This window comes from Pleurodeles waltl, chromosome 1_2 (genome assembly GCF_031143425.1).
Source record: "Pleurodeles waltl isolate 20211129_DDA chromosome 1_2, aPleWal1.hap1.20221129, whole genome shotgun sequence".
Lineage (NCBI taxonomy): Eukaryota > Metazoa > Chordata > Amphibia > Caudata > Salamandridae > Pleurodeles > Pleurodeles waltl.
The window spans coordinates 469,504,549-469,529,634 of NC_090437.1; the positions used below are offsets into that span (position 1 = coordinate 469,504,549).

General features: G+C 44.4%; 1 protein-coding gene across 2 annotated transcripts; it reads right to left on the reverse strand.

Annotated features, from left to right (window-relative positions):
* Positions 1-8,507: 8,507 nt before the first annotated feature.
* Positions 8,508-24,708, reverse strand: LOC138300963 (uncharacterized). 2 transcript variants are annotated; one of them, XM_069240915.1, is made up of 3 exons: positions 24,463-24,708; positions 18,800-18,899; positions 8,508-13,070 (listed from the first exon to the last, which is right to left on the reverse strand). In XM_069240915.1, the coding sequence occupies exons 2-3, from the start codon at positions 18,854-18,856 to the stop codon at positions 12,762-12,764; spliced, it is 366 nt and encodes a 121-aa protein (XP_069097016.1). In that variant the 5' UTR covers positions 18,857-18,899; positions 24,463-24,708; the 3' UTR covers positions 8,508-12,761. The 2 variants fall into 2 exon arrangements, with proteins under 2 accessions (XP_069097016.1, XP_069097007.1); XM_069240906.1 differs by having other exon boundaries at positions 8,508-16,291.
* Positions 24,709-25,086: the final 378 nt, after the last annotated feature.

Sequence of the window (25,086 nt, forward strand, 5' to 3'; positions counted from 1 at the left end):
CTCCTATACAATAAGGAAGTATGATTTTCCTCCAGCCAATTCATTTCTGCAATGAGAACATTAAAGGTGGTAATGTAAGCCAGTAGGTGTCTTTCGTACCATGATAAAGATTGTGTAACTCATTGTCATTGGACTGGATAAAAACATGCTTTAAGAAAAGCTGGGTCATTGCTGCCTTTAAGGCTGTGAAATTGTGCAAGGTGGAGGTCACTTGTTTCAATCAAAGGACTAGACCAAATAGCTGCCACTCCCTCAAGTATAAAATAACAAAGGCAACCTATTCTATGTCTGATTTGAAAACATGAGGTTTTCTTTAAAAGTTTAGTTTTTTTTGGCTCATGAACACAGCAAACTTCGTACTGTCTCCATTGAAGCCCTTGGGGTGACCAACGTCACTGGGCTGGTTGTCATAACCAGTTACTGTCAACACCAGGGCAGTGCGCGCTCTATTGACGACTAGAATGCAAAAACCCAGCACTCTCAAGACAACGTAATTTATGCATTGTGCTGATATGTTGTTGTTTAACCTTTTGCATTGCAGAGTTTAATCCTGAAGACTTATTTTTAATGTGTTTACAAATACTGTTCATTTGCAATGTATTGTTGAGGCTTTCAGAGTGTGTTAGGGTGTGGTCGTTTGGCTGGGCCAAGACTGTATAAAAGGGAGCCAGCCCAGCTCCAAGTGCTCACTATTCAGAGGTCCTGGTGCAGAGCAGCAGCTACTTCCTGAGCTCCTGTCCAGGTGGCCTATTTGATCTTCCTGGCCTCTGCCCTTCATTCTTCATTGGTGATCCTTGTTCTGGGTGGTAAGACGGTGGTTGGGCTGATCTCCCGACGCCGTTATCAAGAACTTTCATATTCTTGGCCTAATTATTTAATGATTAACAGATTACTTTGCGCGCTACCATTTCTTGACATTTACATGGTGGCTTACGAATCGGCAAGACGCGCGATTCGTTTAATGGTGATTTAACCTTGATATTCATTGCGTGCTACCATTTCTTGACATTTTACATGGTGGCACTCGAATCGGCAAGACGCACGATTCTCTCTTCAAGCTTAATTCATGTTGTTCATTGTATGCCATTATTCTAAGACATTTATTAGGTAATATTCGAGTTGACAAGTTGTGTGATTTGTTTCCTGAATCCATATTGGGTTATTCATGGTGCACAAAGCTTTTATGGTGTTTACTATATATATGAAAATCTGCAATGTGCGCAATTCTTGTTGAAACATTTCAAGAGAACACAGAAGACCATAGTTTCTAGATGCAATATTGCATGGTCCTAGTTTGCATTCTCAAAAAAGGATTCATATGACTAGTTTAGAATTTATTCAGAATGTTTTCCTGATTCTCATGTAAAGGAAAGTACTTGAATTTGAAATTTTCATTTAATCCATCTTGATTCCCTTACAGGTATCCAGCCATCTTGAAACTTAGTCATTTTAAGCCTAATTCTTAGGTTGCTCCTGTTTTCAGAAGGACTAGGCTTAGAGTCATAGTCTAGTATTGATTTCATGAGATGTAATTTTCATATTGTGTTATAACCTTTTTCTTACTACAGGTCTCCTTCCCAGCTGTTCACTTCCTAATCCCCTCTTACCCTCTCTTAGCCTCTGTGATTTATCTATCAGAGTCTTGGAGCTGTTCAGTGGTGGACGTGTTGGGAACGTGCGCAGACCCCGAGGATCTGGTGACTCTGACAGTTACATGTAGTTTCTGATCAGAACGAGAAGTGGGGGGCATCTTTTCATAATTTCCCCCAAACTTGAGTGGATTTAGAACGGAACCGGGTTCTTTGTGTGGTGTCCCTCAATTAAGCAAGACTGCATTTACACTGTGATAACTCCCCTTCAACTCAGAATATTCCTTCCTAAGTCTTTGCATTTATCTGTGTAAATTCACCACTACTATGGCAAACTCTTCAGTCTCTGAGGTGTCCCCATCCAAGGTCTGTTAAAGACCTGGTATGTATTGTGAATTGCGACCCTCCATGTCATGGCCCAAAGGGAACACTAGTTTTTGTGGCTTAGCCTTCTGTTATTTGCCACTCACCTAAACTACAGGCGGTTCTGATGGAGCAACGATAGTAATCAAATGCCCCCGATGACTAACGGAGGTAGAAACTTCAGAGGGACACCGCACCAACAGTGGCCCCCAAATGTAAGGGGGGGGTTGTGATAGAGAGTGGAAAGAGAGTAAGTGCTTTCATGGATCTAGTTTGTCACCGGACTCTGGAGGGACTGCCGTCCAAGATTGCAATTCCTAATGACATTGGGCATTCAGTGGTGTGGCAATGACAACACCTGTAATGGCCAGACATATTACAAACTGGATGCAGAATTCAGGGTTATCGTATAGTCACTTCAAACAGCGCTCATGCACTAAGTTATAAGGGGAATAACCGTTCCTTTCCTGAGGCACAATAACAGCATATTGCACCATACACTTTTCATATGAACCATGTGATTTCCATCATTACACTATGTAGAAAGAGTTCAATTGTCTCTGTGCTGCAAACACCAATATGGAGTATTCAACATGATAGTCCCACTGTTATACAGAATTAATACAGTGGTTCCACTTACATGCAAATTCAGTGTGATTGTCCCACAGGAGTTAACAACTTTCCTGCTTAGAGCGATCTATATCTGCTATCTTCAGTTTGTTGTTCTTGAGGTAAGAAATTGTCCCTCGTTTTATTAGTATTGTTAAAGTATGCTTTCACCTTGCTTCTGAAGCAGGGGCTTGACTCGCACAGAGGCTGAGTACCTATTGCTAAGTCTGCTTTCCGTGTTCTTTAACAGGAAGCGTCAGGACATGGCCTTATACACTACAACGAAGGGTGTCAGAGTCTATTTATTAGGACAGGCTTGCTTATAATGATACAACAATATAACCATAACTTGAATAATAACTTCATCTTAAAACTTGTAACTCCCCTTTTGTACATCCTCACTTCAATCCACCAAGTGTCCTTGCTCACCCAATTTCCCCTTTCATTCCCCCACATCCCCTTTTCTTCGTACCCCCTGCCTGCCTCGGGCCTCCTCCCCAGTCTGTCATCCTTCACCTACTTCTTTTTCCCCCCTAGAAGGGTGGACAAGCCCGCATCTGACTATCCACCCTCCCCACCTACTGCCACCCAGCACAAACCCAGTTGGCGTTTTGCTGCCCTACCAGCGAACCCACTGCAACACATCATGCCTCTTTATTGCTTGCACTACGCCAAAATCTTTCCCCCCACAAGTTAGTAAGCATGAAACGCAATTCCATCAAATAGTGTGCATTCCTGATGTCCGCGAGATGCACACCGTCGTCCCTGAAAACCACCTGCTCTTCTTCCTTTAACCCTTCAATACCTTTATGTCCTGTGCCCAGCAGAACACCCTCATAGCCCTATTGACCTTCCTCTGGGCCCTCCCAATGGCCCCATGTTTCTGTGCTCCCCGCCATTTCCTTCTGGGCACAAATTCAGTCCATACCAAGTAAGTTCCATGCATGTTGCGCTTCATCAGTACCAAATCACGTTGTATGTGTTGCAGAAGGGTGAGCCCAGAGAGACGCACCAGGTCATTCTCTCCCAGATGTAAGACCAATACGTCGGGAGAACCCCATGTTGGTAAAATCGATGTGATAAAAGGAAGCAAATTGCCCCACCTCATGCCGCTCTTTCCCCACCACAGCACTTCATGCATGTTACTCAGGAGTCCCAAAGATCATCCATAGACCTGTTTCTCAGCAAAGCTTGCTGCTCAATGAATGAAAAAATTTTGACCAACCACATGCTTGCCTTCTGTTTCTCCGGGCCACCCACGCAACCTGGAAAGGAAAGAAATGTAAGGAGGTAGACAAAACAACCCTCCCTCCCCCGCAAGTTCACCCTTTAGGAAGCGCACTCTATCCAAATTGCTGAAAACCCATCTCCATGACTATTCAAGGCCTTACATATCTCTCACAGCACTTTGAACACCAACGACCAATGCGCCTGATCCTACCCCAATCTCACCCCAACCTGGCAGCTTCCGTCGCCGCACCAATTCTAAAAGAATGCGTAGCAAAATTTCCCGTCTGTCTACCCAGTCGCCTCAAACCCATTCTCATTACTGAGAAAAGCTGAAAAGATGTAACCCTCGCACCATTCTCATGAATAAACACACCCTCCCCTGTGTCCAATCTGGCTCCCCTGAAATTGTCCCATTTCCGTACTGGGCATGCTTTTGACACTCCCCCTTGCTCCAACCATACTACTGAAAAGATGGTAAGGTCCCACTATATGAGTGATATTTTTGATGTTTGATTGATTGCCTTGAATTCAATAAAGTTCATGGAAGAGGACTGCAAGAAGAAACTTTGTTACTCCAATTCAAGTTTTATTGTTGGAAGGCAAGTGACTCCTGGTTGAAATACAACAAAATGGGTCCCAAAGTAAAGCAGAAGCTCAGCCAACACGTGTTTCGCCCCACAGGCGCATACGCCAGGGCTTTCTCAAGGCTGAAAAAGCGAAGCATCATAAGACTGGGAATTATATTAAAAGGGGTTATGAAGAAAAAACACAGAAAAGTGGAAACCCAAGGTCCGTGAGGAGGGTTATACACCTCAAAACATAATTCTTCATTCCAATAAAAGCTTTTCAATGGTGATCCAAAAGAGTGAAAACATTAATTACAGGTGCTGTTGCGTGTGTCCTTTCAAGCCGAAAATTATATATGATGAAAAAATGAAGGGTGAAAAAAGACGTGAAGAGATTACCTAAGGATTTTTGATTGAGTAGCTGGAAAGGATGAGAATGCGAGACAAGTGTTAGTCTCAGAGCAGTATTAGTGGTGCCGGTACTGGATTCTACATCCGAATGGGAGAGCTATATAATTGTGCTAATTAGTACTACTCAGAAAATAGATAACGTAATAAAAAATAGATTTATGGCAAAATAGGTAAATGCAACATACCATACTATGTAGACAATATTTGGCTTACAGAACAATCAGCTGTATAAACACTATTTCAATAGATAATCTGCGAAATAGATATATAGGATCGTCATATAACGTGTTGTTAATCGGAAGTACCGTAGGTAGACAAAGGTGAATGCAATTGGGGAAAAAACAATCAAGATTATGGTGCTTATTTACAATATCTTTCTATGAAAAAATATATCTGTTGTATAGAGAATACGAGTGACTTCGGAGGTACAGAGTTAACCCAGGTATAAATAGATACTCACAAGGGAATACTTTACAAATGTACAAGTCATGCTCCAACCATATCCACTTGGCCTTACCCAATTGATCCGTCTTCGAGCGCATCAACCAGATACCCAACCTGTCACTGAGACGATGGACCTCACTCCTTTTCAAGCCGACCCCTTTCCCTACCCCCAACAATTCTGACACACCAAAAGCAGCAAAAAACATCCATATCATACATAAACGAAACAATGCCACTTCATGTGCATTAAAACAGCAAAATGGCAACACGTGTAAAATATCAAAGAGTAACGCAAATGTAATTGCTTCACGAACATGAACTACCCCTGCGCAAATTCTCCCCCACCCCTTCAACATTTTGCCCAAAACATCATTCCGAGCCGGATCACAACCAAAAAACAATTTTCCATAACACTCCTGCCAATTTACCCCCGATTGTGGCGGGCGATAGCTCCTTCTGGATCAAGAATACCACAAAACGCATCGCCCTGGCCTCTAACATTCCCTGTTCCTGCATCCAAAACTTCCCCTTGTAGACTTAAAAATCCTGAAATTCCAGCCATGCAAGTCGGTAACTCATGAGGGTGGAATCTGCTAGTGACCTCTCCACCAGTTGCATGACCATCACATGCCCCGCTCCCAAACGTCTGCCGGGACCGCCGTCTTGTGTTCCTCTGCACCGGGCGCCAACTGCCGGAAACACTGCCACTGTGAACGAGACAGGGTATCTGCAATAGAATTGTTTACCCCAGGAATATGTGCAGCCTTAAATATAATATTTAAAGTTAAGCAACGCAGCATAAACCACCTGAGCGACCGCAGCACCCTCAGATCCTTGGCTCTGTCTGTTTACCAACTCAACCACTGTCAAGTTATCAACATGAAACATCACCAACCTATTCGCCAGCTCATCCCCCCACACCGCTTATGCCACTAGCAGAGGAAAAAATTCCAGAAATGCAATGCTCCTCCCTTGCCTCAATCACTGTGTCGGCCATGTCTCAGCGTACCAACGACCATCCCAAAATATACCAACACCAGCTGCACCAGTCGCGTCCGAAAAAATTTGCACCCGCCACACCGCGTCCTCTTCCCAAAAAGACATGGAAGTGCCGTTGAAATTCGTCAAAAACCTGTTTCAAACATTGATGTCTTCCAGCAGACCAATGATCAACCTGATCCTGTGATGTGGTAGAGAAGCACATGACATTACCAAACCCATCCGCCTACAAAAAGTCCTGCCGCCCCTGACCACTCTGCATGCAAAATTCAGAAACCCAAGCAGCTGATGCGCCACTTGCAATTCAATTTTATGCTTCACCCTGATCCTCTCCAAAAATAGCAAAAACTTCTCCACTTTTGCTGCCGGCAGATGCGCTATGAGTTCCTCAGTGTCCAGTTCAATGCCCAAAAAGGTCAAAATGCAACTCTGGCCCTCTGCCATAGCCAGCCATTCAAAGTGCCGGAGCGCCTTGCCACACGATCCCGACTGTGCTGTACCTACGAACAGGAAATCATCTAAGTAGTGTGACACCGTCCGGTGCCCACTGACCTGAACAAAAACCCACTGCAAAAAGGTGCTAAAAGCCTCAAACAGCGCACAAGAAATCGCACACCCCATGGGAAGGACCCTGTCTACATAGATAGCCCCCCCCCCCAACTGCATCCCTTGCAATGAAAAATCATCTGGGTGAATGGGGAGCAATCGAAAAGCTGCCTTAATGTCACACTTGGCTAGTTCTGCCCTTTTCCCACAACTTCGGATGAGCCGAATAGCATCATCAACTGTGGCGTATACCACCCGGCTATCCTCCTGTGCGATGAAGTCATTCACTGACGCCCCTTCCGGCCATGACAAATGATATATCAGCCTGTAATCTCCCTTGTTCTTTTTCGGTACTACCCCCAAAGGTAAGATTCTTAAGTTCTCCATTGGCCACTCATGAAATGGACCCAATATTCTTTCTTCTGCCACTCCCTTGCTCAATTTCACTGCCACCACCTCCGGCATGGCTTTAGCAGATTGTAAATTTTCAGCCCATCTTCATTGCCTTGGCCCCTGATAGCCCACTCGGAAACCCTCTCTGAAACCCCATTCCAACTTTAGCGCTGTGTCCGTATCCGGTACACACACAACCAATAAAGTAGCCTCTCCAACTTAATTGGAGTAGGTGCCCTTTGGCCCAGTAGGTCCTTGTCCCCCCCCCCCCCCACACACCCCCCCGATCTTACATGGGTGCCTGGAGCAAAACCCTTTATTGAAATTCCAACACGCTCCCGAGGTGGATACCTGCACCCTCTGAGGCATATCCCCCACCCCGAAGCGGGGTGCTGCTGAAACGGCTTATAGACTACCGGGAGACCACTATCTGTGTGGGTGGAGGCCGCAGAAGGCGATGAAGCCACCCATTGCATCCACAGCTCCGAATCCACATCACTCCAAGGTTTCTCAGGGTTTATGTTAACTGGGGCCTGAAACTCCTCCTCGTAGTTTAACCATGCAAACCCCCCAAAATGCAATTGAGCCTTCCGGATAATGTCCATATATGTAAACATGGCCATGGCTCCTGTCAATGTATTTCTTACAGTATATACTGGCGTAGATCAAAAAGGCAGAGGTCCAGTTGTCCATAGTGATTGGAACACATGGTCTCCTCGCCAATTCCCACTCTTCTTCCTTGGATCCCTCTTTTGCCTGGATGTCCCTATCAATAGTTTAAAAACATCCACATATTCATGGTTCCAGATTTTCGCCTTAGTCTTGTTTGTGACATGTGACCCCAAAGGCATAGCAAGACCCATGTAAGGAAGCCTGTTCTTATGCCCCGCCCGCCCTTATCCTCCTCTGCCTTCTCCCCCTTAGCCCCTGTATCTCCTTCCTTGCTTTGTGTCGCAGTCTCAATACCCCTTGCGGCTTCCCCGCCGGCCTCTACCGCACCTGTAGAAGGCTGCACATGTATGGAATCGTCCCCCCACACTGTTGTATTGTGTTGCGTTGTCGCATAGGCTCTCATTATCCTAATGAAACTACTGGATTTTGAGCGGCAAGATCGTTCGCTGTGGACTAGGTCTGACCCACAGTGAAGGACCCTTGTCACTCTAAATCCGGGTTTTGCTCCGGCTAACTAGCAGTGCCTCATCTCTCCGAAAGGGAAGAGACAATTGGGCAGCCGAGCGCATGACATCTTAGTACTTCCCAGGGAAGTTGTGGTCACTCAGGTCAAACCGGTTCTCTCATACACAGTATGGTCTCATATAGAAATGACAAACGCAGTTTAAGTTTTAAAGATTGGTTTAATAAAACAACTGCGTTTTAGATAGCAAAGCGTGAGCTGCAATAACCAGAACTACACAACACAGTAGGATTAAAATAGTAACGATGAGAGTGAAGCACAAGAATAAGGCTATCATAGTGCAACTAGATTATGTTCTCTAGTTATATTCTGAGCACAGCATGTGAAGCTCTAAGCCTGCCTTTCAGGTTCCCCCGGGAGGACATCAACCCTCATACCTGAGCAAAGGCCTGTAATCTGCATCAGCATCTGCAACGGGGCAGTCAGCATCTAGTTGCAGGTTCCTGGTCGGAATCTCCCTCTAACGTGTACTAGGACTAGGAAGTGTTTTTATAACCAACACGCAGATGTTCAAAGAAAATGTCCCTACATAAGGATGTGTATTTTCTACGAATACTAGAGACTAAACTTCTACCACATTTACCGGCAATGTACCAGACTGTAGCCTTGACTGAAGCACAGGGCGATCAAGAATGCATTATTTGAGAACACAGTGCTGAACTAAGCTAAACAGTGTGATAGAGCAAAATTAAAACAAGACCGTAAAACTGGTTATTGTAAAGTAACAGTGCAAGGCTGGATAAAATGTATCTAGGGCAAAGTGCACAGCGGCCTAGTATGCTAAACTAACGTGCATGAAGCTATATTAAAAATGTCTACACTACACCCTCCCCTTGTCGGTAGAAAGTGGTTTAAGCCGAAGCTAAAATATCATAAAAACCCTATTCAATTTTAACAAGTTAAGAGGACACACAAGCATAGAAATGTACGATTTAAAACTGGGTATGCGGCCAAGTGCCGAATTCAAAGGATAATGTCAATTTAGAATAAGTCCAAATCAAGCATCAGTCATGGAAAGCAGGAGATTATCCACCTCAGCAGATGACAAAACTGGAAAATCCACACCAAAAACTATCAAGGAGCAGGTGTGTTCCAGAGCCCCAGTGTCAACCAAGGCGGCATCCCGTGCAGTGCCTACGAACAAGTTAATATCAACTTCCTCCAGGAAGGGTATCCCGTAATCAGCCTCTCTAAGCAAACGCAGCCGCAGTGCGCATGTCTGGTAATGAACCCTCATCGAGAACATCAACAGATCAGCATCAATCACTGGGGGGGCGTTGCTGTGAGAGACAAACGTCCAGTGCATGTTCAAAAGAGCACCAACAGCACCGAAACACAGGCTGCACACAAACCAAAACCGGTCTGAATGACAGAGACCAGTCATACCAAATGTTTCAGGAGTGTTGCTCCAAAGTGCTGCATCATGCGTTCACGACACAGCTGCGCTGATGGGAGCGCCCACATTCGTCCTTGTTGCGGCAGGACAGCCATTGCGGAAAAACAGTAACAGCAAAATGCCGGTTAATAAAGCCAAAGTTATCGGAAATCCCCCAAAAATGCATCAGAAAATTGAATGAATAGCCAAAGGTATTAAACCGAATATGAAAGAAAAGGTATGAACGAAACCAATACCAACAGCTTTGAAAAAATTTGCTAATCCAGCAGTGCTGGACGCATTAAATATACGTCCCATGAGTTCACCAAAGTGTCTCGGAAAGTTTGTATTTAACAGGGACTGTGTTTCCGCCGATGACTTTGCCACCTGAAGTGCGTAGGTCTTGCGTGCAGATGTAAGGGCCACATGCTTCTCAAACAATAAAGCATTCAGTCTACTTAACTTGTCAAAATTCACCTTGGAAGTAGTAATGTGAGGCCAAATATCTGCTACCTCCCTAATTTTAGCGGGGGGAAACTGCACATTCCCGCAGCATGTAACGATCTTAGTGACTGAAACAACGTAAACTATTCCGGCCCGCATGCCACAACAGTCTTCACTATTGAGGAGGACGTAGCTGCCGTTTGAAAGCACCTGGTACGTGCGTTTAATCAAGGGTACTGGAACTCCCTTCAGATAGCAAACCAAGTTTGCAACTGAGGCATTACACTCCCCATGCAAGGACAGCTGCTTACAAATCATTGAATGGCTGACTGAAGTCTCACATTCACTCCCACTAAGAAAGACCTCTTTCATGCCATTGAGACATTTGTACGAGAAGGGAAGCTCCCACACCTCATGGATGTAACTATCTCCCAACTTTTCATATCTGCCTACCGGAACATGTTTCAAACAAGAAGTGAATTGTAATGTTGAAATAGGCAGATTAATAACCCTGTGTATCAACCACTCTGCTGAGGGAATCTCGGCCATGGTAAAAAGCAATCTTTCTAACTTTTCAATGTTGAGCATGACATAAGTCGCCTCTTAGCCATTAGTTGTTGTTGTCGCGTCCAATTAAAGGAAACAAATATTTCCCTGGCACTGATGCGCTGCTACGGAACACAACCAGCCTTCAATGTCTGAAGCGTCCAACCCAACTTGCATAATGGACCTGGTCTGACTCTGTCCATGTTATAAAGAAGACATGTCAGATCGTATAATGTCTATAGCAGGAGAAACAATGTTGTTAATTGTATATATCCGGTTGGACAAGGTGTGAATTCCATTATCCACAACAGCAAATGCGTTTTTCCGATTGTCCTGATCTATCTGCCTTAGCCGGGCTGCAGCCTCTTAATGAGAAAGTTTCCATATTTCATTGTATACTTCATACAAGAAACGCTTCCTACGTGGTATCTTTGGCCCTGACAAAAAAATCTTGTAAGTCAGTGTTATTAGACATGAGAGTGAGATGTGTCTTAACTGCATCTAGCGAGGATGTTTTTAGCCATTGCTGGCACAATTTTCCTACACTATATGTTGTAATTTATTTCAGCATGTTCTGGTGATATATAGCGAGGGTCTAACCTACTCGTTCGGAAACCCCCCGAGGAGGTGACAACACGTTGATGACACCCGTTGGTATATATTTGCCACAATAACCACCCGCCTGGACGTGTCAGTGAAGTGTTAAATGTACCATTCTGGACCCATTCAACTCACTAAAAGTCGCATTTGTGTACTTTTACCAGTTATTAAATTTCACAGGGGCAGGTATGCTGGGCATGTTTAATTCTCTGATTGTAGCTAAGCCTAGGCAACTGGTCTGTTGTACTGTTTCCTAAAAAAAAAAAAAAAAATTGAACGGAATGAGACATGCTCTAAACAATGTTTCTCTACCCTTAGTTTGCCAACTTTTTGTTCCCCAAACACTTTTCAAATCAACATTTTTTTGACCAATATTCATAACCTTCAATTGATAACCGGGAAACAAAGGAGTCCGAATATATACATTTCGTGTTGGTCAACAACATTTGTTTATCCCTAGTCAGAGTTACCTTAAAATAAAATGACTCAGCATTCTTTTGATGATGCCCAGAAAAATATGTACATTTATCAAAATAAGTTTTTGAACTCCCTTGCAGGGGAGTTGGGCAATGTTCCCATTGCGTATAATCAAATATTGTTTTTGGACTGCTCGCTTTATGTATGAAATGATGCCCATAATAATTATAGCAAAACATGTTACCATAATTGTCTCTAAACTGGTAAACATCTTCATTTTCATAGACAGTGTAATATTGCAATTCTGTCATCGAGTCAACTGTCTTCACATCCCAATCATCAGATACAATGCCTGTTATTACTATATCATTCATAGATAACTTTAGCACATACGGTATTTGAATTATTTCAGTGGGACCGTCTATATCAAACAATACTTTATGCCACACAATCCCATCTGGAATTGCACTGCAGAAATGTTCACAAAGGACAAGTCTCTTCGAACCTTATGTGATGAAAAATGTGGTTTCAACACCTCCTTCACCTGTTAAACTGCTGATCTCTCGGGAAGGAAATTACCATGTATCAACAGAAAAAAGGTAATGACAAACCAAATCCAAAGAAAAAATGCTAGCATAGTCAATAAGAGCCACAGATAGTTCCATGGAAAAACAAAATACGTATCTTTAAGCCAGCGTATCAGCTTACGTGGACCTGGCAGGTCAGCAGTCGAAGAGGCAAACGAGTCCGATAGACCATTGTTGTTGTCGGCAAAGTAACCAGAGGCAGTTCGTGCAAAAGGCGTTGCCGTAGTCAATGGAGGAGTTGATGTTTCCCGCGGTGGTACACTGTAGACAGCACCATCTGTCACGTTTGTAGTCATGGTGACTTGATCAAATGTTTCTAAGTTGGTCGTTGTTAGTGGAACTAATGCAAGATCATCATCCACCCTCCCCAAGCTCGGAGAGTCAACAGTGTTGGTATAGACAACTTTAAGCGGAACTTTTTCTCCATTAGTGAGAGGGATTCGGGAACTACTGGACGTTCCTCTTGGTCGGCTGTGTAGAATCGGCGACATGTTGTAACTTGACATTGTCAATAGAAACAAAGCGTTTTTCTTTGCCACCTGGCAACGGGGGTAGAATAACAGTTCTGGTTCCGTGTATCCCCAACACAGGGACTGGTGCACGATAAGAAGAGCCAAATTCTTTTTTCACTGCAACCTTTTCACGCACAGGATCCCGAACCCTGGGAATCCAGCCGGTAGGTGTTACTGGCACATCCTTAATTCCTGTGGAGGCAGCACTTTTAGAAGAGTAATCTTCACGGAACTGCTGTAATTCCTGTAAAACAGTGACACGATCATTTATGTCAAAAGGTGTTTCCGCCACCTCCACACCAGGACCATCAAGATCCGGAACAAACATTTGTGTTCCGAACAGGCACTCATATGAAGTACGACCCCCCCAGGGACCTTCTAGGCAGGTTATTTAGTGTACTCTGAACTCCATACAGTTGGGTTAGCCAACTACAACCCGTACCTAAGACTCTGGCTGTTAAGGATTGCTTTAAATCGCGGTTTAATTGCTCCACAACAGAATTTCCCTTGGGATGAAATGGAGACGAGTACTGGAGCTGGACCCCCAATGAAGCCATGGTGTCCCTGAATGCCCTTGAGGCAAAAGCAGGGCCCTGGTCGAAATGAAATGCCGCAACTGCATATGTACCGACAAAGACTCTCAAATCTTTAATAACAGTCCGAGCGTCAGCCGAGCGTTGTGGCCACACCCACGCAAATCTGGAGCAGGAATCAACAGCGACTAGTTTATATTTGTATGCACTATCCAGTGTTAATGAACCGCAATGATCCAGGTACACACATTGTAATGGTCTGAGATTAAGAGGGGTGTCTGCGACAGGCAGATGCCACTCCCTCATGCACTGCTTTAATCAGTTGTGGTCTTACATCTTTGTTGGGGATGTTGGGTACGCCCACGCTTGGAATTTTAACTTCAGCGTTCAGCATACTTCCCATCAAGTATTGATATTTATTAGGAAATCCTTTAGTATACGGCGTACCATCAACCGTAGCTTTTATAGCAGCCATAATTTCTGTGTCTGGTTTGGAACTCAAACGAGTCACTGCAGCTACAGTGGCAACTGCCGACTTTGCGGCTTCATCAGCCAAAGTATTTCCAGCAACGTGTATTCCAACGTGCTGGTGTCCAAGTGTATGCACAACATGGACTTTGGGTAGCGTCTCTTCCAAGTCTGCTACCTTCCCCCACAGTAGTCTGTGTTTTATGGTTTTGCCTTTTGAATCTCTGAACCAATTCAAGCGCCAGTAATGCAGGTATTTATTAAAGGACTTGCCACAATAATACGAATCACAAACAATCCGTGTGAACTGTGTCAGATCTGCATGGTCTAGTGCCATTAGCAGAGCTTTTAGTTCAGCCAATTGTGCTGACCAATCCCCTAAGGTCTGTGTATAGGTATGTTGGGGGCAGAATTTCTCCCCCTCCATATAGCCGCTCACAACCGCACATGCAGTAGAATATTGATGTTTTGTTCCAATCGCTAGTTGCGCAGAGCCTTTGGTATACATGACTACTTGATATTGATCAATAGGCAACGTGTCAGTGGGAACTGGATATTCAACTTCATATTGTAGAAATTCCTGAGTTTGTAACTGGGGGTAAAAAATGTAGTCTACACCAGTGGCTGTTAAAGACGTAGCCCATTGTATCCATTGTGGGTGAAGTGCTTTTGCGTTCGGAACGCGAGCTTTTGTAACAGCCTCAAGGGCCAGAATAGGAGAAACGACAATGCGTTTTCCCTGGGCAAGAGGTCTCTCTTTAATAACAGCCCTCTGTACAGCAGTGAGAATTTTCTCTGTGAGTAAAAATCGTTGTTTAGCAGCAGAATACAAGTGTGACTTGTATGCAATCGGGACTGTCTCACCTTCATTAAATGTGACATAAGTAAACCCAATGACCCTAGTTATCACCCTGATGACCAAATGTGTCTTATTGTCCTGTGTGTGTAGATGTTTTGCTGCTAGCATATCTGCTTGTAACTCTCGAAGAGTATGTGTATGTTCAATTGTCCAAAATTTGCTTGAAAAATCAGGACGTATTCATTCATATAAAGGTTTTATGCGTGTAGCATAATCCGGAATGTATGTTCTGCCAAAATTTAGAAAGCCCAACAATGATTGGAGTTTCTCAATCGTATTTGGAGGTTGCAATTGTGCACACTTTTCTAAGAATTGTGGCGCTAGGCTCTTCCCTTCATTCGACAGCTCATATCCCAGGAACAGGACGCTGAGGAAGGCAATTTTTGATTTTTTGAAGTTAAATTTGTAGCCGAGTACGGCAAACCCTACAACAATGCGGGCTACGTGTCTTAAATGCTGTAGTAACTCGCCATCCGTAAGATATATATCATCCACATATGACAACGCTTCAGGGTCTAAATCGTGTAAAATAGCAGTCACACGAGCTGCAAACAGTCCTGGGCTGTTCTTATACCCCTGAGGCAAACAACAGAATTTTTCTGGGAGCCTACTGCGCTAAAGCTTGTTAAATCTCTGCTTTCAGGTGCTATATTCTGGCAGAAGAATCCATTCGAGATATCCAAAGTCGTTTCATATTTTTTCCTCACAATGTTGCTCATTAATGCAGTGCTATGCAAGTTTTGTATAGCATATGTACGTATATGTCCATTCAAATGTCTGTAGTCTAAGACTATTCTGTATGAATGGTACGGTTTAGCTACAGGAAATATGGGATTATTCATCGGTGAGAGACCGGGTTCAATCACCCCCTGGTATTCTAATTGCGTGAGTATTTCTATCACCGGTGCCCTTGCTTCATGTTTAATGGGATACTGTGGTTGTGGCTGAGGTTCACCTTTGATGGGAATTACATGGTATGGAGAATCCCTGTCCCACCCTACGTGATTTCTATATAACGCAGGTGCCTGTGCAAGAGCCCTATCTATAGAATAGGACTCAGCGAGTTCCTCTGGAACAAGGGGCGAGAAGGAAGGTTTAATAACCTCCTCCCCAGCTGGGCAGGTGCAGACAAAATCAGGCGGCCAATCTTGTTCGGCCAACAAAATGTCATATATTTTAACTACACGGTCCCAAAATATTGTGTATATGGTGTGTTAAATGTCTCCTTCCAATTGTAGAGTTACTCTATACACCCTATTGGGTTCGGAGACACGCATATCAGCTGTTTCTACCTGTATGAAGTCATCAGTTGCTTTCACCTCCAGATGCTCTAGAAGATTCTGGCGAACTATTGCGACCTCTGCCACGCTGTCTAGCAGTGCTAGAGCCCAGCTCTTGTTCTTGAAGAGAACCCCCTTCCTGAGTGGCATGTCTAACTGAGACTGCTGCCACTTTTTTCTTTTTTAACTGTTGTTTTTGTTGTACTGGTTTCTCTTCCTTCTTGACAGAAACCTCCGAAGAGCGTTGTGATTCCTGTCTCGGTTTCACGTACTCTGTTCTCCATGCTAATCGCCCACCTCTGTCATTTCTCTTTTCCGATGAGTCCTGAAAGGAACGAGATTGGCATGTATCAGTATATTAATATCTATCAGGCGTTTTTATATTCTCTCTATTTCTGAGAATATACCTATTCTGCGGGGTCTCGGTACGTGGAGATTCTCCCCTATCCTTTTTAGGTGTGTTTGTTTTTTCTCCCAGCGCTTCTTATTACCCTCAGGTTGTTATTTAGTATTGTCTTTATTAATTTTTCCCTGAAATTGAGGTTTTTGTGGTCTAGCCCCCAGGCTATCTCGACAGATAGTGGAATATGTTTCAGCTATTATTTTAGGCAGTTCCCGCTCCTGATCTTGTTGCGGAACGTCACGAAGACGCATACGCACCGCTAATGCAACTGCTTCCCCTTTAAGATTACTTAGGATTATTGAAGAAACCGTGGCAAAATTGCCCATCAGTTGCATTCCTAAATCTAAGGCCCGGGCAGCCCCGTATTCCTCTTGAATGTGTTTCAGCACTTCCGGTAGGTTTGCTAGTGTTGGTGTACCATGTGCTGTTGTATAGAGAGCGGCAAGTACTGTGCCCCATGTATTACAATGTTCCACTGTGGGAACCATCCCAAAGGGTAAGCACATAGTTAATATTCTATGTTTGTCCTGAGGTCCCGTATGGGGAAATACCGCCTCCAGCGTATTCATTTTTTGTGCCAGCCAAAACTGAGTCTCCTCTCGTTTTGCTGGGACTTTACCCATAATAGAGTGTACAGTCACCGGATATATATCTGGTGTTACTGCATGTGGTTGTGCTGGAGCAGCACTCGCTGGGTTTGTATTTAGTGTCTGTATCACAAATTGTACTAAACGTCTATATATTGCTGTTAATTCAGTATATAAGCTCAGCTACCGCCATGTTTGCAATTGCAGGATGAGTTGTATATGTGGCCAATAAAGGCAAGGTATGACCTTCATTACTTAGTGGACCTAACCTTACTGGTAATATGTTATGGGGTAGGGTGCCATCAAGCCAATTATTATGTTCTTGATAAGATAGAGGTATCTCTAAGTATGCGCACGCCCTGTACTGCCCAGGCGCGTTTGCAACTGTATATGTATGGAATGTATTTGTGTTCCCATCAACTGCTGGAAATGTGACCCAAGAATAGAACAGCTCTGTTCTATAAGCTGTGTGAGCGTCCACCACAAATGTGACTGGACCTCCCTGTGCTGTAAGTCCATGTGCTAATAAATGTGTTGTAAGTGGTTGTCTCATATCAAGAGCTATTTGTACAGCCTGGGGATTTGCCATTATAAAAGCACTACAGGTTCAGAGGAGGCACACCAAGACAGGGTCTTTTTTCCTTTTAAGGTTCAAGCTTGAACAACCACCCGCTGTAAATAGGGTTACCTATACGGCGGTGGTGGAAATCCTCAGTACCACGGACGTCTCTGTGTACGGAACTGAGGCGTCATTATATTATATGAGACCGAGATATACTGGTGGACCCGAAAATTAGAGCCTGACCAAACGTTGGCGGCGCCATGTCACGTAGGCTCTCATTATCCTAATGAGACTACTGGATTTTGAGCGGCAAGATCGTTCACAGTGTGGGGGACTAGGTCTGACCCACGGTGTAGGACCCTTGTCACTCTAAATCTGGGTTTTGCTCCGGCTAACTAGCAGTGCCTCATCTCTCCCAAAGAGAATAGACAATTGGGCAGCCGAGCGCATGACATTTTAGTACTTCCCAGGGAAGTCGTGGTCACTCAGGTCACAACCGGTTCTCTCATACACAGTACGGTCTCATATAGAAATGACAAAGGCAGTTTAAGTTTTAAAGATTGGTTTAATAAAACGACTGCGTTTTAGATAGCAAAGCGTGAGCTGCAATAACCAGAACTACACAACACAGTAGGATTAAAATAGTAACAATGAGAGTGAAGCACAAGAATAAGGTTATCATAGTGCAACTAGATTATGTTCTCTCTAAGTTATATTCTGAGCACAGCATGTGAAGCTCTAAGCCTGCCTTTCAGGTTCCCCCGGGACAACATCAACCCTCATACCTGAGCAAAGGCCTGTAATCTGCATCAGCATCTGCAACGGGGCGGTCAGCATCTAGTTGTAGGTTCCTGGTCGGAATCTCCCTCCAACGTGTACTAGGACTAGGAAGTGTTTTTATAACCAACACGCAGATGTTCTAAGAAAATGTCCCTTCGTAAGGATGTGTATTTTCTACGAATACTAGAGACTAAACTTCTACCACGTTTACCAGCAATGTACCAGACTGTAGCCTTGACTGAAGCACAGGGCGATCAAGAATGCATTATTTGAGAACACAGTGCTGAACTAAGCTAAACAGTGTGATAGAGCAAAATTAAAACAAGACCTTAAAACTGGTTATTGTTAAATAACAGTGCGAGGCTGAATAAAATGTATCTAGGGCAAAGTGCACAGCGGCCTAGTATGTTAAACTAACGTGCATGAAGCTATATTAAAAATGACTACACTACAGCGTGAGCCTTGCCTTTCACCCCATGGCGCCCACCAGTTTCCCTTTACCTTAAAAGCCCCGACAAGCCCCTGTGGCGTCCAGCCTTGGTCTACGCCTGCCTCCATCCTTGCGGGAGACCTCTTGTCCTTGGGCGGTAGACGTTGATGCCTGCAAAACATTCATGAAAGATGGTGGCAAAAGGGTGTGTGCCACCACCACCCCGCTAACCCCAATGGCTTCTTCTGCGTGGATCCCCTCCCCTATGCCAGATGCCTCAGCTCTCCCTGGCCCTGAAAACCCAGGGGCCCTCACCCCATCACTGACCCTCTTTCCCTTGGGACCCCCTAACCCTTTCCCCCTACTCCCTTTTTGACCCTTGGCTGGGGCCCCAGCCAAAGTAAGATCCAGGGGCTGTTCCAGCCCCCAGTGGTCTCCTGTCCCCTGTTCCTCTTGCCTTTGCAGGTCCCCCTGCCCAGAAAACTGAGCCAAGGGGCCTGAGTCACTCCCAGACGCCCCCCCCCCCATCTTCCAAAACCTCCCCACCCAGCTGCTCTGTCCCATGAGGTTCCCCTTGTGACCCCCATCAATAGAAACAGGAGGGGGGGTGGACGCGCTGCGTCCCCACCCCTTTTTCAGCTTCTTTTTTTCATCCCTACTGGGGCAAAGGCAAGCGGCAGTTGCCGCTGCCACCCCCCTCTGACGCCGCACGCGTCATGCCTACCCAGGCCTGGTCAAGGACACCAGGCCTGAGCAGTTCCCCTCAGAGGCGAAGCGCGGCCCTAACGGCATCCAAATCGTGGCCTAGAGTCATGACCTATTGCTGACACTAATTAAATTAAAACCTGCCTTACCCGCTCCTAACGATCAGCCAAACTTCACGCTGCGTGACAGCCAGTGCCGAAGAGGCTGATCGTTCCACCCCTACCCTTTCCCCAGCCTATCCTAACTATCGGCCGTCATTTCTGGCCCCGAATGCTCCCGCAGAAAGACTGGACTGCATCCAGCATTTCCACGGGGCCCCATTGGAGCCCTGGAATGCAGACTTTCTGCAGCAGAAGTGAAGAGGAGAACTGAAGCCTGGGTACAGGAATTGCAGTGTCTCTGGAGCACGTACGTGACAAATTTCCAAAAAAGGCTAAGGGTGGATTTCTGTTTAGGAGTGGTTTAAATAGCCACTTGATGTGCAGGTGGAACCAGCACGCATGATGCGGCAACAGTTTCTCAGCAAGGAGTCGGCCGTGCACATGGAGTGAAACAAAGCAGTTTGAGTGTGCGGTTAGTGCACATTGTTTTAGCACAAGTTCTCCACTGCCACCAAGGAAAAAGGTGTGTCTGTAAGCAACACATTTCCGAAAGTGCACATATTATTAACAGTATAATGGAGCACTTGGCTATCGCTGCCACCAGGAAACAGTGAAGCATATCATGACACACAATGAAGTGATACATGAAAGTGGACTATTGCGATACCAGAACAACGGGGAGGGGGACTTCTACTAAACTGGTGATTAACATGAACGCGCAATAGTGCAGGCCACATTTAAGGTTCTAGGATTTATGACAGTCGCACCTCCCAAGGGCTGCCCTATGGGTCATGGTTTGTGGGACTGAGTGCATAAAAACACTATCATTCCAGGGGTATGGACATGGGAAGCAGATTTCCAAGAACACTCTGAAGACATCTACCCTTTCCAATTGATTAGCTAATACAGTTTGCCGTGGATTCGCTTTGTGTCTAAGATGTGCTGCACTTCATATTCTTGGTGGGTCACCTAATAGAACTGTATGAGGTGGGGAATTCTTATGGGTATTTGGATGATATAATTTAATGAGAGACGAGATAACTGGATGCAGTGTATATTCTGTAGGTAATTGTAAACATACAGTGACAGGGGTCAGAAAGTACCTGATGGAAAAAGGTCAGATGAATCGTGGCTGTAATTTACTTGAGTCCTGTAGTTTGAAATTGCGTGTTGAGAGCCACACAACTTCTTGTTTATTGCCCTATATTTTGGCCTGTTCTCTCAAATTTTGATTAGCTTTTTACAAAATACTTCCTGTCTTGCCCTTCTATGTCTTGTAGTGTTTGCAAGCATTCAGGGACAGAGGGCAGTAGGGTAGAATCAGTTGGTGTTAAAATTAGGAGCGCGTGTGAGTGAAACCCTGTTAGGAAGAACAGCCTACATCAGTATACATGCTTTTATATGGGAACTCTACCAATGCGAAGGCATAATCCTTTTGACAGTTAAGAGTAGACATCAGGAACCTAAGGGGCTGTTCCAGGGACTGATTGACCCGCTCAGTCTGTCTGTCTATTTGAGTGTAGAATTCAGACGATAGGGCTACTTCGATTCCTAATGTGGTACACAAGGCCTTCCAAACTTTGGAGGCGAACTGTGGGATGGGTCGTGTGGGAAGACGTCACTGAATTCTTTGGCTGTGGACAAACCCTCTAAGGGTATAAATTGATCATCTTAGATAGCATGTCCACTACTACTAGATTCTGATGAGTCTATGATAAAGTCTAGACTAATCATGTGACATGGTGCTTGGAGGTATGCGTCACTGTTGGAGAAGACCAGAGGGTGCTAGGTGTTAGGCTTTATTGCGTGCATATAGAGTGCATTGGTAACATATGTCTGTATGTCACATTGCATAGTTTTCCATATCAATTCTTCAGACATTTTCCTACAGTTTTTTGGAATCCTGGATTCCATTGAATTATGGTTCTACTTGATCACTTGTCTTAAATTATCAGTGGGTATGTATTTTTTGTCATAATGGAAGAAGTATTAATTCCTGATATTATCCTTGGGGTTCATTGTTCACTCTTGAGAATCTACTCTGCCAAGCTCTTATGTTCATGAAAGTGTCTGCCTTTGTTACAGCTATAATTTTGTGGGAGGTATGACATTTGGCGGCAGGGTTGTAGCCCCATTTTCTACTGAATGACCCAGTCCGGAAAGAATATCAGTTTGCAGTTGCTTTGAACCAGGACGATGAGCAATGAGAATCAAAATCATTGAGATATGCAGCTACAGCGTTGGGCGGGGGTAAGTGCCTTCACAAAACTAAATAACTGTAGAATCGTATGATTCATTGAAAACATGATTGTGTTTGGCCTCTATCAAGTGATGTCTCCACTCATGAAGACTAATTTTATTGCTATTAGCTCCCACTTAGCTACTGTGTGTTTTGCTCTACAGGAAGCATTTTTGTGAGTAGTAAGCTATGGGATGAAGGTGGCCAGTTTTAGGTCCTTTTGAGACAACACTCCCTCTGACAGCAACTTGTGAGGCATCCGGCCCATGAAGAAGGGCTGATTGGTGTCTGGATCCTGCAATACTGGTGCTGATGTAAATTTGTGTTCTAAGGTGAGGAACGTTTGCACGCTGCATGAGACACTTTTTTTTTTTTTTTTGCAGTCAAGTTATTAGAACAACTTTGTCTGAAAACTGTGGTACAAACTCTGTAGAAGTTGGCAAAGCCAAGCACTCGTTGAACGTATGTTACCATGGTTGGGGCAAGTCATGCTAAAATGGCTTCTACCTTTTTGGGATTCATTGATATACCTGCAGGTGAGAAGTGGTAGCCCATGAACTCAACTGATTATACATGAAAAAAACACTTCACCTTGGTGCAAAGGCATGTTCTTTTACATACTGCAGAACAGCACACACATGTTCAACATGCTCCTGTTCTGTTCTAGAATAAGTCAAGATTTTGTCAAAGATAATTGCACATACATCTTGAAAGTGGTAAAGGACTTTGTGGATTAAATATTGAAATGCTGCTGGGCCATTACAGAGGCCAAAGGGCTTTATGGTTTATTACAATAACCCAACTTTAGTCCTGAACACTGTTTTCCACTCATCACCTTACTTTACATGAATAAGGGGATGAGCTCTGCGCAAATCCAACTTAGTGTAGATGGTGCAATCTCATAGCTGTTCTAAAAGGACATAAATCAACGTAAAGGATACAGATTGTTTATGGTAGCCAAATTGACCACCCAGTAGTTGATGCAGGCCTGTAATTCCCCATTCTGCATTGAAACAAAGAAGAGGGTAATATACAGGAGAGGTCAAGTGTCATATGAAAATTTGTTCCAACAGCTCATCGAAGTCATTTCGTAAGTACTGTGTCTCAGGCTCAATGACGGCTTATACCCTGCTGCAAGGAAGTGTCACCCCAGTAATGAGACAAATGCAACAGTCAAAGGTCTGGTGTGTGGGTAGCTCAGTTGCTTTTGCTAGATCTAAGATGTCCTGATATTCCTCATGCGGATCGTCAGGGTAGGTGCCTTGTGTATCTGTGCAGTGTAATGGTGTAACTAGACATTGAGCCCTCTGATAACATACTGTCATGCAAATTGGAGAATCTAGGGTTATGGTCCTTAAGAGCTAATCGATGTTTGCATTGTGATACTCCAACCATGATATTCCTAGAATTACCTTGAACGTGTGGGGTATTGATTAAATCAAATGTCAAACTAGTATTAATCGGGTAGTGTGAAACTGTATGAGCCTGGAAGACAGTGCAAAGACGTCAACTGCTCAAAGTGGTTCAGATTCATCCCTAGTCTCATGTGGGATTTCTAGTTTGTCAGCCAGAGATAAATGAAAAAAATGTATGGGGCCACAAATTCGATATTCACAGGAAGAATCGGTCTCCTTTGTTGAGGTAATGACTGTAATAGTCAAATGCCGAGAAAATTGGTTGGCAACGTTAGGCAGGTGTTGGGATATCTCATAGTCGAGAACTCAGGAAAAACAATCTCCTAGTTGCAGAGAGTTTCAGTTTTCCTGCACTTTGTCTGAAACTTAAATACTCGCTTTCGTCTTATTTTTCGTTTTGGGTTTTACTGTGCAGTAGTAGACAAATTGCCCGCCCTTGACAATGAAAGCATAAATTAGCTTTACACCATCTGGCCTTTTCCTATGCTGATAAAGGGTCCTTGATGCCACCAATTTGCAAGGGTTTGGACTCTGAAGTTTTATCTTCCCTTTCCCTTATCTCAGACTTTAAGATTAATACTCTGGTGTTGCTTCAGAGCTTTTTGCTCTTACGTTCCCCAAGCCTATGGTCCAATTTGAATACAAGATTGTTGAGGTCTACACAGTGAAGTCCTTAGCACCACCACGGAGGCCTTTTCCTTAGGTCTGAGAATCTCACAAATCAGATGAATTCATGTGAGTTTGACCCCAAAAGGTATTTATTCCTGTTTGTGCAGGTTTTTTTTCTTTCTTTTTACACTCCTTAACAGCGGTCTTTTAATAGTCCTTTTTATGTTCTTATATTAGTCTCTATCTTCCTTCTGTTTCTTTTTTTTCTTCATTATTCTCCCTCTTGTCTCTTTCAAATGGATCTCGAAGTCAGGTCACTGCCATACAGGAACATGAGGACAAAACAGAGGACAGAGCGGCAAAAGGTAAGTGTATTATTCTGGGGATTGGTATATTTTATGGTCTCTATAATGGGAAAGGTAAGTGAGGGTCTAGTGCCAAACGCGATCACTCCGTGAAAATTCACTTCACTTTGTGCTCATAGTATAATTGTGAATGTGCTTCAGAAATCATGCTTTCCTTAATAAACTTAATTTATCTCCTAGTTGTCCCTTCTTCGTTTATGGTAGAACCCCTTTCTCCCCTTCTTTTATTGTTGTTCCTTACTTTCTTCTCCCTTTTTTTTAAAATAGTGTGGTAGCAGAGCCCCAAATACGGGCACGCACCTGTGCTAGCCACGTCCCTCCTGGGACGTGGTGGGCTGCTGGGTCCCGAACGGGGCTTGTCAGTTTCGCCGGTGCTTTGCTCTCCCTCAACGTCCCCTTTATGCCGCTGTTCCACCTCCTCATAGTTTTGGTCCACGTCTCTTGTTCTGCTGCACGCTTCTCCTCTTCTCTCCGGGTGTTGTGGCTTCTCAGTCGTCTTCTCGGCGTCCTCTCCATCTTCCGGGTATGCGCGTGCCTTCTCTCATCTACCCGGCATTTCTTCTTCCGGGTTCTTGTTGGGGACGTGCTGACGTTGGCACAGCATTCCCTCTACCATGCCCCTGGGGCACGATCTTATCAGCCCAGAATCATCGTATGTCCTGGCAGGGTTGATTACCCTGTTACATTTGCTCCCCCTTGTGAGTGACTGAGGGGGTTATTACAACTTTGGAGGAGGTGTTAATCCGTCCCAAAAGTGACGGTAAAGTGACGGATATACCACCAGCCGAATTACGAGTTCCATAGGATATAATGGACTCGTAATACGGCTGGTGGTATATCCGTCACTTTACCGTCACTTTTGGGACGGATTAACACCTCCTCCAAAGTTGTAATAACCCCCTGAGTCCTGAATCTACAGGATGT